General features: G+C 28.4%; 1 protein-coding gene across 4 annotated transcripts in view; it reads right to left on the bottom strand.

Annotated features, from left to right (window-relative positions):
* Positions 1-848: 848 nt before the first annotated feature.
* The window catches only part of LOC132929345 (somatostatin receptor type 5-like), a 194,703-nt gene continuing 180,748 nt past the window's right edge, over positions 849-14,803 (bottom strand). For all 4 annotated transcript variants that reach the window (XM_060994669.1, XM_060994653.1, XM_060994678.1 and 1 more), the window contains one exon: positions 849-3,994. In XM_060994669.1, the coding sequence (XP_060850652.1) occupies positions 3,395-3,994 (600 nt within the window). In that variant the 3' untranslated portion in view covers positions 849-3,394. The remainder of the gene's footprint in view (positions 3,995-14,803) is intronic.

Genomic DNA, 14,803 nt, shown 5'->3' with positions numbered 1-14,803 from the left:
TAAATTGACACATTTAATTCTTAGTATTATTATATAATATTATTAAATTATATTAAGTGCATATTATGTAATTTTATTTATACATATTTTTTTCACATAAGTTATAAGATAATTTCTTAAAATTAAATGGATTAAGTTGTGTAGTTGTGGTAAATTGACATTATGTGTATATTTTAATTTCATAATAATTATTGTTATTATCTTTTTAACATTTATTTAGTTTATTTTTTATAAACTAAATAGCAATAAACCTATTATGTTTTCCTTTAAATTTATTTCAATTAGTTTTACAAGTTATTAGTTAATGATAGCATATGCTGCTTATGGTTTTACCAATTATGAAAAACTTTTTAATATGGTTTATATCAATATATATGTAATGCAACTTTTTTTCGGTTCAAAATTGTTTCGAGGTTTTAAATAATTGTTAATGTTTTTAAAACCTGGGTTTAATATGTACTCATTTTGAAAAGTATAAGTTGTATTTCTGTTTAAAATCAAAATAATGCAAGTATAATTTTTTTACATTTTTATTTTTTGTTTTATATTTTTTTTAATTTTTATTTTTTTAACATAAATTTTAATAAATCTATTTAACAGTAGTCTGTTTTTAATAGGTTGACATTTATTTACTAGATAATTACTATACACCTAAAGTGTGAATTATTTAATATAAAATCAATAACTAATATTATTTTTCTTTTAGTTTAGTTAATATTAATTAGATAAATGGTCAAAGTTGAAATGTAATTTATATGGGTTTAATGTATAAAATAATGAATTAATTTCTTAGAAATTTATACATTTTTCAAGTTACAGTAAAAATAAAAAAATAACAAATGACTAGATAGATTAATATAAAATTTTATTATCTAAATTAACTTACAAAACACTCAACAAGAAAACGACCGTAAATTCTTTAATTTTCTTTGAATAGTTATTATTACATGTGGATCGCCACTAATACATTTTTGGCTTTTGGACGTCATAGGTAACAGTTAATTAAAAATGTAGATTCAGATGAGTTAGCATTTGAAATTTAAGAAGTAAATTATTTCATACAGATTTAAAAATAGTCCAAGGTTGTTTTAATTTGCTACGTCTTGATATTTTTAACTAAATGCGTGATATAATGATTTTTAGTAGAACAATAAAAAGATAGTGTAGGTGTTTGTAGATAATTTTTTCTACTCGTGTTAGCAGTTGTATATAAAATAAATTAGTTATAATAATTATTAGGAAATTTCTTTGGTAAATCACGTTCTTTAGAGAATTTACGTTTAGAAATGCCAGTAAGATTCTTCAATGTATATAATTCATATCACCTTGATTTCAAAATAGTTAATAAATAATAAACATTGGCTTGTAAGTTGGCATGAACTAATATTTTTATCGGAAACTCGCCTAATGAAACGCCTTTGGGAATAATAATAATATTAAAAACAACGATAGGTAACGTAAATTTACATTTAATAACGTATTAACGCAATCGTCATTTGAATAGATCATGCTAATTTATAAACTACCGTTTTTAAATCGTTTGTTAATTTTATAAGAGAAATAGGTGGTTACTGCAAATAGGTATATAACTATTTATGAATTATGAGATTTTACAGGCATTTGCTGTACCTTTTAACATTGTTACCTACCGTAGTACCGTAATATTAATAAAAATGTCTACATACTTGGAAATAAAAAGCAGGTAATTCACAATTCACATTATCGCCGATTATTAATATTATATATTAATGTAATGATTATTGAGATGAGTTTTATTATAATACATTAATACCTACCTACCTATAGTGAGTATTTGATCTGGCCCACCCAGTCTGAATTTTTTTTCTTTGATATATAGGCTTAACAACATAAAAATACAGAATATCGTTATGTATTTATTTTATAGTGAATTTATTATTTTTATTCTTATTGTAATATCTAAGTATAATTTTATTTACTTCAAAAATTATAAGCGTCGACTGTATAATCATGTTTAAGAGATTGCAGGACTTAAAAAAATAGTTAGGCGTAAGTATAAATATTACGGTACATGTACCTGGAAATCGAAGTTACCTAATATTAAGTTTTAAAATTGATATTATTATAATTTAATAATTGTATACCTACTAATCTGCTATGAATATAAATTAAGAAAAAAATGATTGTACAACGTCCATTTGTGCTGGGGACCAAATCATGAGCTAGACCATTTTATAGCGTGCTTATATTTTAATATAATATGCAGTGTAATAATAAAGGCAGCCATAGATAGGTAGGTAAAAAACATAACGAAATACACTTGATATCGAAAGTTATTAGTTTTTTTTTTTGATTATTTCCGTTATTTTGATCGATTTTAGCAAAACAATTTTTTCAATATTTTTTCCTTTACAATTTTATTACAATACTCACACACGACATAACCTATTTATACAATACTATATTTGAGGAGTTAGACTATATATTAGGACGTCATACTGGTGCATATCGTAGAACCACTTAGTAGTTGGTGTATTGGCCATTGGGCATTGGCTAAGCCAAGTTTATGTATCTACATGCTCGACAACGTTCGAGAGAAACACAGCAATAGGCATAGGTACCTACCTACCTATTTATAATGCAGATTAAGTATATGCGATACCTTAGCGGGCTTAGACTGTTATAGGCTATATCCATAATATCGGGTACCCTAGGTACCTACTTGTGTGATCGATAATCATATTGTGTTGTACTGTTGTGTCGTGGTAAATTTGGTGTTAGAATGACATAATGAACATCCATAAACAATTTCGAAATCACAGACATTGAGAAGCGGGTAAGAGATGATGACGATGGAACAATAAAAAAAAAAAATAGTAGGTATCGTTTCCCCTAAAATTCGATAACACCGTAGCAATAAAAGTATACAACTATATTATATATAATAGTATATATTATTATGAAATGATAGTAGGTATTATGGGTAGGTAACCTAATAACCTAATATGCAAGTATTGCAAGTTATGGCTATTATTAAGTAGTTATAATTTATAAATACCTATATATTATTATGATAATTATTATGTATAAACAATAAATATGGTTGTTTTACTTCAATTTCTAAGGGATGGGCAGATCTATATACGTTATAGGTACCAATCATAGAACACATTAATATATTATTAAATATAATAGTGTCATCTAGTGGTCTATCTATCTATATATCTATTATTATTATTTTTAATTATTATAATATATTATTATGCGTATATGTATCGCGTATAAAAAGGAATAGGTCGTCACGTTTTAATATATAGGTATAGGTATTTTATATAATAATATTTAATATAATATAGTGCGTAGAAATTTATGAGTAAAAAATAATAATATTACAGGCCGACCGTAGCGGCGGCCGTTACAACTGGGTGGGTTGCACGTTATTGTCGTTGCACGTGGACCGGGACGTCATGGTGAGCGCGGTGGACGTGTTCTCTTTGCTGACCAGTTCGGCGCGGCCGACGAGCGGTCCCGTTTCGCCGCAACACCCGCCGTCGTCGTCTTTGCAGCAACCGCCCGCGCCGCCACCGCCGCCGACGCCGCCGCTGACCGCCTGGCACAGTATGGTGGTCGCGCGTCCGGTCCGGCCGCCGCCGCGCTCCGAACCGCCGCGGTTCCGGCGCGGGAACGTGCTGTTCTCCTGGTGCAGGCCCGCGTTCACGTCCTTGCCCGCCGCGCACGTGCACGCCTTGAGGAAGCTCTTCTTGAAGTTGTCGCTGAGGAACGCGTACAGGATCGGGTTCATGGCGCTGTTGCTGTAGCTCAAGCACCCGGCCAACAGGAATATCGTGATGACGATCTTGGACTGGCACTGTTTGGGCGGCGTGAATATCAGCGCCACCTGCGTGATCCAGTACGGCAGCCAGCACAGCACGTACACCGTGATCACCGTCAACACCAGCTTGGTCACCTTCCGGTGCGATTTCTTCTTCTCCTTCGACTTGTTCACCGGTCCTACCTGCGACCGTCACACGTCATAAGTATGGGTATATAGGATAATATGTAGGTATACATGACATACACATAATATTATATAAGTAGGTATCATATTATTATTCATAATCGGACACTACCTATATTATTACACGGGATTTATATATATATATAATATTATACGAATTGTATTACTTATAACTTATAAGCTATGATAGTGTAGGTTAGAGATATGGAGAAGACTAATATGTCCCATATAATCTTATATTAAGATGACCCGTGGGGGGCTTCACGTCTACTATCTATGATAATGGAGGACGGAGGTGACTTTGTCTGACCAACTCGACCAAGTCCTCTGATGAGGTCCCCTAAACGCCTTCCGCTGTTTGCGACTATTATATGTATGTTATAAAGTGGTAATGACTCAAGTTTGGGTTTATATTAATATTTAGTTAGGTATAGCAGCCAGCAGTGCAATTTTGATAATCTTAATATTAATAATATACTACAGTAATACGTATAGTTAGAGCCTGCTGTAGTAGCGTATAACTTCAAATTTTTGATCTCTCGATTGAAATACTCAACGGCCCCTTTCTATGTAGTTTCATAAATGGACATATATATTATTCATAATATGTCGTTTTAGAGTATTATGTTTATAATAATATGATATGCATATATCTACAGTTATAACTTGTAAGATATTTCTATACAGTAAATATTACAGAAAATGTTTTCGATTAATTAAATTTTTTTTATTGACGTTATTTTAAGAAGACGTCGTCCTGGCATGTATTATTCCTGTCTGCTTAATAAATGTATTACATAAGACATAACTAATCTATATGTACCGGTTTCTTATTACAGTTTATTAAATATTTAAATTTATAGGTTTTATCTATTAGAGAAAACTTATATATGATCGATTTGTAGAGGTGAATAATGAGAGTTTGATTTTCATATTTTTATTTAATACTCGTAATAATGAAATTTACTTACGATTGATTATACTTACTTGAATAGTTTTTAATTTTCAAATTCATATTACTAGTTTTAAAATAAAAGTATGAAAAACACTCTTTGCCCGAGCGTAGTTAATATTCTCCTCTACAAAGTCGATAATATAATATAAATGTGTCCTTCTATTAACTATAAAATAAACTTGTAGCATATAAGTATTAGTGTATAAGAATGTAAGATAGAGACAATACATGCGGGTATGACGTATATTTTTTCCTCAAGTCTAAAGACGACTTCGCAAAGTCCAGTTTGGAAAATGCTGCCCTACCCAGCTCAACTCCTTACAGCGATAACGATTCGTTTATTGTAATAAATTATTATGGATCATGATATTATCTAATGTACCTAGTACCTACCTGTAGATGGCTGTTATTATCCGCGAGGGCTACACACAATATGTACGTATAACTTAAAATAGAAAATGTTCACTTCAATCTATCTGAGGTACACTACTGTGTAATACTTAAGAGGACGCCATACCCGCATGTGTTGTCTCTGTCTTACTAACGTACATCGTAACAAATTTTCGTTCAGTAGAATACATTTTGTGACGTTAGCATTAATATTACAGTAAATTTACCTATTAAAAAATTTAAAGGTAAGAATATTATCTGGACAATGACATATGCTTTTAATGATATTATCATTTTAAAGTGAGTTATAGCTATGTAAAATATTACAACTTTAAAATGTTCATAACTCACTTTAAAATTATAATATCATTAAAAACATATGTCATTGTCCAGATAATATTCTTACCTTTAAATTTTATTTTAGGTAAATTTACTCTAATATTAAAGCTAACGTCACAAAATGCATTCTACTGAACGAAAATTTGTTATGATGTACGTTAGTAAGACAGAGACAACACATGCGGGTATGGCGTCCTCTTAATGCTCTTTATCATTTTGTAGGTACTTATTACACACACGAATTTCGACGCGGAAGTTTTAATGCATATGTATTATCATTGATTATAAATACATAAATAAATATAGTATTTATAATCAATGGTATTATATAATACAATATAATATATATATATAACATATGATAAAATATAATATTATATTATGCATTTAGTGCAAATCTTAACACGCGCGCCGGTGTATTTGTCGCGTTTTAGTTTTGTACATTGTATAATATTTATAAATGTTGTATTCTATATTTCAGAAACGATCTGGTCTCCGTATCTGCGGTTTTTGCATAAGTTTTTAATAAAACGTGGCGTTGGCGACGGCGACGGCTGCGGTATACCGCACCCTTAAAACCGCTTTCGACAGCAGCCTGCTTTGCTCCGGTAGTCGGGTATAATATGCAACGTGATGTGTACCTACGATGTATACCTACGTATCCACGGTGCGGTGGCAAAGCGAAAAGCGATTTCTAAAGGACAACGACACAAAGTTCGCTTTTATACCATTCGGTTTAGTATACCTACGTGTACATTATTATATTACTACAGTGTGTGTGTGTGTGTGTGTGTACGTATTGGGTTTGCCACTTTTGTAAATAATATTACTCAGTAAAGAGTGGGTTACGCCAAAAACGAGCTTTTACTCTATATATTCAGTACGCTTCATCCTCATCTAAATACAAACGGAACGCGTACATATACATATACTTATGTTATGTAATGACGATGATATGCCGTTTTCACTCTGCAAATTGATGTGACAGAGAATAGAGCAAGTATTTAGTATAATATATTTTATAGTATTAAAAAAATACAATACTGAGTAATAGTGTTAATAATTTGAAAATCAATGGTTAGATTCATTCAAGACGAGTTTTGGAGGCTCCGATAAGCCACTATCACTTAATATTTACTCGATTGAGAAACGTATCGTGGGCGTCACGTTCAGTAATATCTCTTTTATATGAGATTAACATTTTATACATAAAATTATGTTATATTTATATTTTTTTATATAATATTCATTGCTCAAGGGATATTTTAATATTTTATTGTAAACTTGGTCTGTTACTTACTTTAGTAATTATAATAAATTATACAAAGTGGTACGAAAACTGTTGGCGTGGGGGTCGCTTTGATTTTCGTTCCGATTTCCGCCGTTATGTTCGCAGCAAAACGTATTATATGATATGCATATTATTTAGTATAATTATATAGTCTATAATCCTATATGCTATACATAATATACGTATTGCTTTGATATATCCTTTTACCCATAATACACTTTGCGTATCATACCCATCAGTTATCACGGTAGTTAGATACAATTTAACATTATATACTATAATATTATACTGCATAGATATCGTTTAGTTCATACGCATTGAAGACGTTTAGCGAGATTTTTCTTTAAAAATATTTAACGTGATGTCAATTTATAAACTGTCATTTTATATAAATTCCCTATAAAGTATAAAATATCTTTTTAATAAATATACAGTTTATAATCTATAAAATTAAAAACATGAAGCAATTTTGCTGTTTTGGACAAATAAAATACTGAATAGCGTGAATGAAGTAATGAAAATGTCAGAATAGTGAAATTAATAATTATTTCAACTAAAATAACAAATATGAAAAGAATAATATTTTAAAATAAGATCTAATAAGTTACGTCTCTATACTTATTATCATTAATTTTGTTATTGTTCTGTAATATTTTATTTTATTTTTATTAGTAAAACATATATTTTTATATTTTAAATGCCAATCGGTTTTAGTTAGAAAAGATTTATTAATTATATTAGATTATTGGCTCTAAACAATTGCCTATAATATGATTGCCAAATGGCTTATATTGAACAAAACAAAAAGTTGAGTCAAAATTATATATTATAAAACAAATACTTTCACCATAAAAATTTAAAATTTCTTCTTAGATAAAAATATAATCTCAGTACAATACTATGATTTAAATTTTAAATGAAATAATTTTAAAAATATAAAAATGTTAATATAAACGAAGAATACCATTTAAAAAAAATCTTAGGAGGGATGTGTTTTTTAGACAAAATAAGTAGAGGGATGAAAAATGTAGGTTTAAAAAAGTAAAGGGATGGATCCATATCCTCTCCACTTCGAGCACTGAATACACTGATGAGATTTTACACTGATAGTATCATTGCCGACAGCATATAATACAGGATTAGGTTATGAATAAAGAACTAAAATAATAACGAGTTTAATACTACTACGATATGAATAATATTTTTCTATTCTCATAATCATTAACCCTTTTACTTTTCTGTTTGATATTAATATATTATATTCTTTGAATATGCAACTATACTGTTATTATAAATTATTATTTCTTTAAAGTGTGGTAACTTAACTTTTTAACTCGTTACCACGGATCCACAAAAACAACTACTCAATTTACCAGTATATTTCTAAAATTAAAAAAAAAACAGCTTTGCTTGCTTTACTTATTAATGCTTATTTATAATAAACAGTAAAAAATATTCATATCTAAAATTAAAACTTTGCCTTCATCGTATAATTTGAATTTTGAATAACGCAGAAATAAGTGTTTATTAATTGTGAAAAAGATTATCAATATCAAGTTTCAAGTAAAACTTAATATATAAATATTATTTACAATTCAAATTTTTCCATCTCTTTTTGAATAATTTTTTTCTAAGAAACCCTTCTTTTATGATGTTTAAAATATAAAACCATCATTCTCTCCAAATTTTAAATTTCTATTTATACAGTTGACAGTTTAATCAGTAATCGGTCAAAATATCCAAAGACAAAATACTAAATTGTACACACTTTATTTTCTAGTCCTTCCATTCTCATTTGAGCAGAACCTTAGAGGTTGATTTAGTTTCATGAATTAATCGTCTGTTACGTCCTAATAGTGTTTAATAATTATAGTATTTGATTGGGTACGTAACAGAAAGAATTAAACTTTCGCAGAGACCGCAGAGTTCCTTTTGAATAATATTATAAAGTATATATAGTATGGATTATGGATATTTATTACATTTATAAATATATATTTTATATTAATATTTAAAATATGGCTATACTAACCCTTTTGTTCCCACAATTTGCGTTTTACAGTAAGACATGAACCGCAATTTGGCTTGATATAAAATTTAAGTTATAATTTATAAGATAAAGTTGTCAAATTGTTTGAAATCTTGGTTAGATCAATTTTTATATGATAAAATGCGATTGTTCGATTGAATTTTTTCATCAATAGTTAGTAGTTTATTTAAGAATTGTAATGTCAATATGTCTGCTATCACACATATTATGTTTATTATATTTAATATTTAAATGACATTTTTGAGACTTATACGGTCAACAATTGTAATGCATTGAAGGAATGTATAAATAGTTTTATTAGAATCTACGATATTAGTAATTAACCTAATGATAAAAAAAAATATTGACCAAAATAAGTGGAGCGCTCTGTAAACCGAATTATAGATGCTTATTACGTTATTTTGGTGATGGTATAAGTGAGGTTTTAGACATTACTTTTAATATTTTAAACTAAATAAAACCCTTTACCGTCAGTTTATTATACAATAATAGTCATTAAATTTTTTAATGCTCACACAAAATACTTACTAAAACCAAGTGTATTATATAAATTAAATATTAATCAATATATTTATTAAATGTCATATAATATATAGCATAATTTCTGAAACGTGAGGTGTATAAATATATGCATACCATGGATTTTATGTATTCCCATTAAATAATAGTTTCTATGTACAGTAGAATGTAAGTATGTATGTAGTAGTTATTATGTATTAATAGTTATTATACTTATTATTGATACTTACAAATATAAATATTTAAATATTATTATGTGAGCGATATAATTTTACATCTCATAATGAAAATTATAATTGGTTGTTGATGTGGAACGTAGATATAACCTAATGTAGATCATATATTTTATATAATTATTATTGTTAAAATATTAAATTGTCTTCTGTTTATAAATTATAAACGGATTATAATAATTCTATTTATTACCGTTTACTTTAAAATGTTTGAATATTAAACTAAAAATTTCAAAACATTTTGTTAGACATTTTTTTTTTACTAAGAGAGTTAGAAATACCATGTTTATAATATTATAATGAGATTAAATATTATAAAACATTAGTAAAAAATCTATTTTTGTCTTATTTTTATAAATTACGATTATTTACTATTATGCATTATTATTCCATAAAATAGTGAATATTTATATTATAAAATTTAAATTTAGATGTTGAATGAGTACATATCGACATATTGTATAAAGAACTCAGATACTGCGAATGATATTGAGAATATGTATGACATTAGGTGGAGTATTTTTATACCTAATTATAAAGTAATTTTTGGAATTGTGCGTCGGTAGTATCAGTATATAGCCTAGCACATATATTATTATACATCTGCAGTTACATAGGTACTTACTACTTACATATTAAAACTGTAAATATTTCTCATGTAACATATTATTATGTTTTATTTGCGCCGACAAACAAAACTTTAACACAACTATTTGGTCGACGCCTTTATAGTCGAAAGAGAAGACAGCTTGACTAGATTTTATACTCACCAAAATAATTGTATACATAATATATATATATATAGTCTTGCAAAAACCCTTTTATAATCAACTCTGACCATATGTTTCTTTTCCGCCGCCGTTAAGACGTTTAACGCTATTATATTATAATATGTTTTTTTTTTAATCGTTTAATCTTATCTTAGCGTTTCGCTTAAAAATAATTCTAAGATTGGGGTTGGATTCAGTTTTCGTTTTAAGTTATTTTAAAATATTAAATAGAAAAGAAAAACATTGTATGTATTATGGTTTTTCGCACCATGTCTTATCATACATTTTCGCTGACATATTTTAACTTTAAATTATTTTCTTTATTCATTTTAAACTAAAATATCCAAGAAGTTTATTCAATTATAGACTATAGTGATAGTATTTCTTTTAAATTCTAAATGTTCTGATTCACCGATAAACAATAATATACAAGGATCATTTTCTATACCCACTAACTAACTACCTAACCATTTTTTATCAGCTTAGTAATAAAAATAAGATATTTTTATTTTTGAGTTAAATTTAAATTGAAATGTGTGGAGAAGACTGATAAGTATATGATATAATATAAAATATAATAATAATATATATATATATAATATATTAATATATATTTATATTAATAAGTAGGTAGTTTAATAATATTAATACGGTGGAATGGTGTCCACTAAATGAATTGAAAAACAATTTTTTGATAAATATTCATATAATTTACCTGCATGTTAGTTCTATGAAATTTAATTGTTATTTTGTAAGACATTAACCAATTAGAGTGCTTCATAAAATCGGTTTATAAGACTACTAATTCTAGTGATAAGTGATATTGTATTTTTTATCTACTAATAAAATATTTGTATTGGTTACACGGCCAAATGGCTAAAAAATACGTTTAGTTGATTATCGATCACAATATTACATCATAATATCATAAAGTGGTTGGGCCTATATATATATATAAAACCCAAGGCACCGTCTAATTTTAATGTACTTTTCATGAATTATTTACATTTGGGATACAAGAGCGTAGGTTAAAAGCTTTATTTAAGAATTAAAATAAATATTTTTGTTAAACTTTGTATTATCTGAGTAGCTTAATATTCAATATATTTAACTCGGACTTTCGGTAATATCGGCCGGACATATAGAAACGCGTAAATACTCGTAAGAGTTGGTCTTCTGAAGACAACTATAATAATTGTTTGGTTTCTTTTGCCATTTATATTTTAATTTTTAATGTGAGTTTAATAATTGGCGAATTTCTATATTATTTAATTTAACACTTCTTAAATGCACTAAAAGAAACAAAAGGTTTTACAAAAGTTGTTGTTAACGTTTACAGGCCGACTGAATAATGGTCGATATTAATGTAAATGTTTGTACCTTTGTATATTATTATAAATTATAATTATATTAAGCAATTTATTTGATTAGGTATCGTATAACTGAAAATATTTCAAAACAATGTCGTTTCTAATAATTTTGTATTTATAACGTGTAGGCATGCAGTAAGCAGTAGGTATACAGTATGTTTGTATATAATTCACCAAGTGGATATATAGTGTGTAATATTATATTTTCAGCAAGACGTGTGATATATTATATTATATAATATTATATATAGTTATTGCATAATATTACTCGAGGTTTTTATTTGTTTTGTATGTACTGTTATTTGATACGTAACAATGAATTATTTCAGAGAACCTATAGTAATATATGAAATAGGGAAATAATTTTTACTTGGTTTGAAATTGTATAGATTTTACACGCGCGGGCGCATATATGAAGTGACTACCTCTATCGGCAATATAATATTATAATGGCTATCAGAAATTTTATGTTTTCGACACGTGAAGAATGAAAAACAGCTACCGAGTATGAGCTAACGTAGTTTATGAAACTGCTAACGATATGTTTTATGCCTCTGTGGCTTCGTGTATATAGTTTGTTTTTATTACGATAGGTGACACCTGAATGTCCTGCTGCAACGCGTACGGAAATTTTGTTGGTTTTTATCGAACGTGGTGTCGTGGTCGTGATTTGATTTATATTTTACACACTTGTTTATCTATGTGATTGTACGCTTTAATATCTATCGATGAATCACAATATAAATAAGTATATATGTATTTGAATATATAAAATACGACAGGCGTACTGTGTGCAGTGTTCGGCACGTGTAACTTAAATTTTTTTTAAACCATTTCGCCGTGTTATATTTGAATGTTGAATTTAAGCATACACACGTCACACGTACAGTCAATGTAATATACCTATATGGCTATATTTTATATTTTACTACATAACAGGTATAAAGTAATAAAGTATCAAGCTCTGTCGTAATGGCGGGTGCAACACACTAATGCGTACAATAAAAACCGATGTTTTTATTTGAATATTTTATGGATTTCGAGCGGAGTGGGAAACGCGTATACCTATAACCTATAGTAGGTATTACAACAATAGTGTTGGATTTTTTTTTTTAAAAGTTTTTGTCAAATTTTGATGCGTTGAGGAATAATGCAAGCAGAAATCACGGTTTCGAAGAAAAATCTAAAAGCTAAGTTTTTTTTAAACGAAATAATTTATCATTGTTTCCAAACTAAATATACCTATACCGCAGTGATGAGATGAGTAAACCGAGATGAGTGTCTAATACCGTGGTCCCTTTAGGTTTTTTGTGAAACAACTGTAGAATTTGATATCATCCAAAGTACAATTTATTGTTTATAGAGGCATAGAGCGGCATGTAATGAAACTTTTCACTTTCCGAAAAAGCGTTAATCTTCGATGAAACAAGTACAAAAGTTATGAAACCATCATACATTATTCCCTTGCTATGAACAACTTTTCATTAGCCATATTACATCACATCACTACTTTAGAGAAAAATAAGTTTTTGATTTAAATCCAATAAACTTGTGGTCATCAATATTAGGTATATACTATACTATTATATGCACATTAAATTGCCGCTATCGCTATAATACGTATATTATTGTTATGTTATAATAGTACAGCAATACACCCAAAACCGATAGGTCGTGATTTTGTTAATTTTATCGAAGTCATAATCATTTTTCCTCGTCCGGAATATTGTAAATTTCTTACTTATGGCGGCTGTATAGATATAATAATCGGTGTGGATGTGCGTTATGCCATATATTATTATTATTATTATGTTTACAACTACGCGATATCATAAAAAAATTGCAATAACGGAGGTATACGAAATTTTTATATTTTTGGCGGCGGTAAAGAACTAAGTAGGTACCTATAGTTAATCCGCAAACACGCGCTTACGACATTTCTCGTCTCGAAGAGTGTTTTCGTGATTTTATTATTATTGTACCTACGTTCACGAAATCTCACGAGTATTAAATTATAATGTTTTCAACGTAAACGCACGTAGAGGTTTTGACACAATTATTATACTGTTGTACGTGTGTTGTACCCGCCGACGAAATGCAAAAGCGGCGGTGCGAAAACTCTATTACCGTGTGCGTATAACGACTGTGGAAAGTCGTATGTAATAATATAATATACTCTACTCGCGGCGGCGGCGCGGGAAAATTTGTCTCGCGAGAAATGTACATCGCTATATTATATCACCGCGATCGCGTTATAATCGCGAGACTGTTGGCCTGCAGTTGTATATTCGACAATAGGTACCTACGCTATATATTTGCATAAAAACGAGTCTTATAACAATTTTATGATAGTATTATCAATACATCACAGTACGTGCTGCATAGGGTAAAATCGTATACTATATCAATATGACTATAATTAAATCGCGATAAGCCAGGCGAGTGTGTGCAGTGATTGGTACCGTATACTCGGGGGTATGTGTGGCTTTTAAAATTACATTATTTTATAAACCATAGACCGATGAAAAAAATTGAAAAAATTTCGGTTATTATAAACGATCGTACTATTTTACTTCAACTGTGTAATAGGTAACTAATGTAAATAATATTATATTCCGTAATTGAAATGAAATCTAATCACTGAAAATCATTAAAAAAAAAAAATCTTAGTAAATTATAACTATGAAAAATATTAAAAAAATAATTTGTTTTAAACGGCTTAAAATCGTGTACAAATATATTTTCAAAATAAAAATCATTAATAGTTTTTGAAACAATATTAAGTAAAGTATTAAGTATAAGAGAATTACCCTGCAGACTCACGTATTATAAATTTATACTGTATCTTATATTTTAATCCATGTGTATGTTTCGCAGGATATCTATGGC

This window comes from Rhopalosiphum padi, chromosome 1 (genome assembly GCF_020882245.1).
Source record: "Rhopalosiphum padi isolate XX-2018 chromosome 1, ASM2088224v1, whole genome shotgun sequence".
Lineage (NCBI taxonomy): Eukaryota > Metazoa > Arthropoda > Insecta > Hemiptera > Aphididae > Rhopalosiphum > Rhopalosiphum padi.
This window is presented reverse-complemented; position numbering and strand designations above follow the sequence as displayed.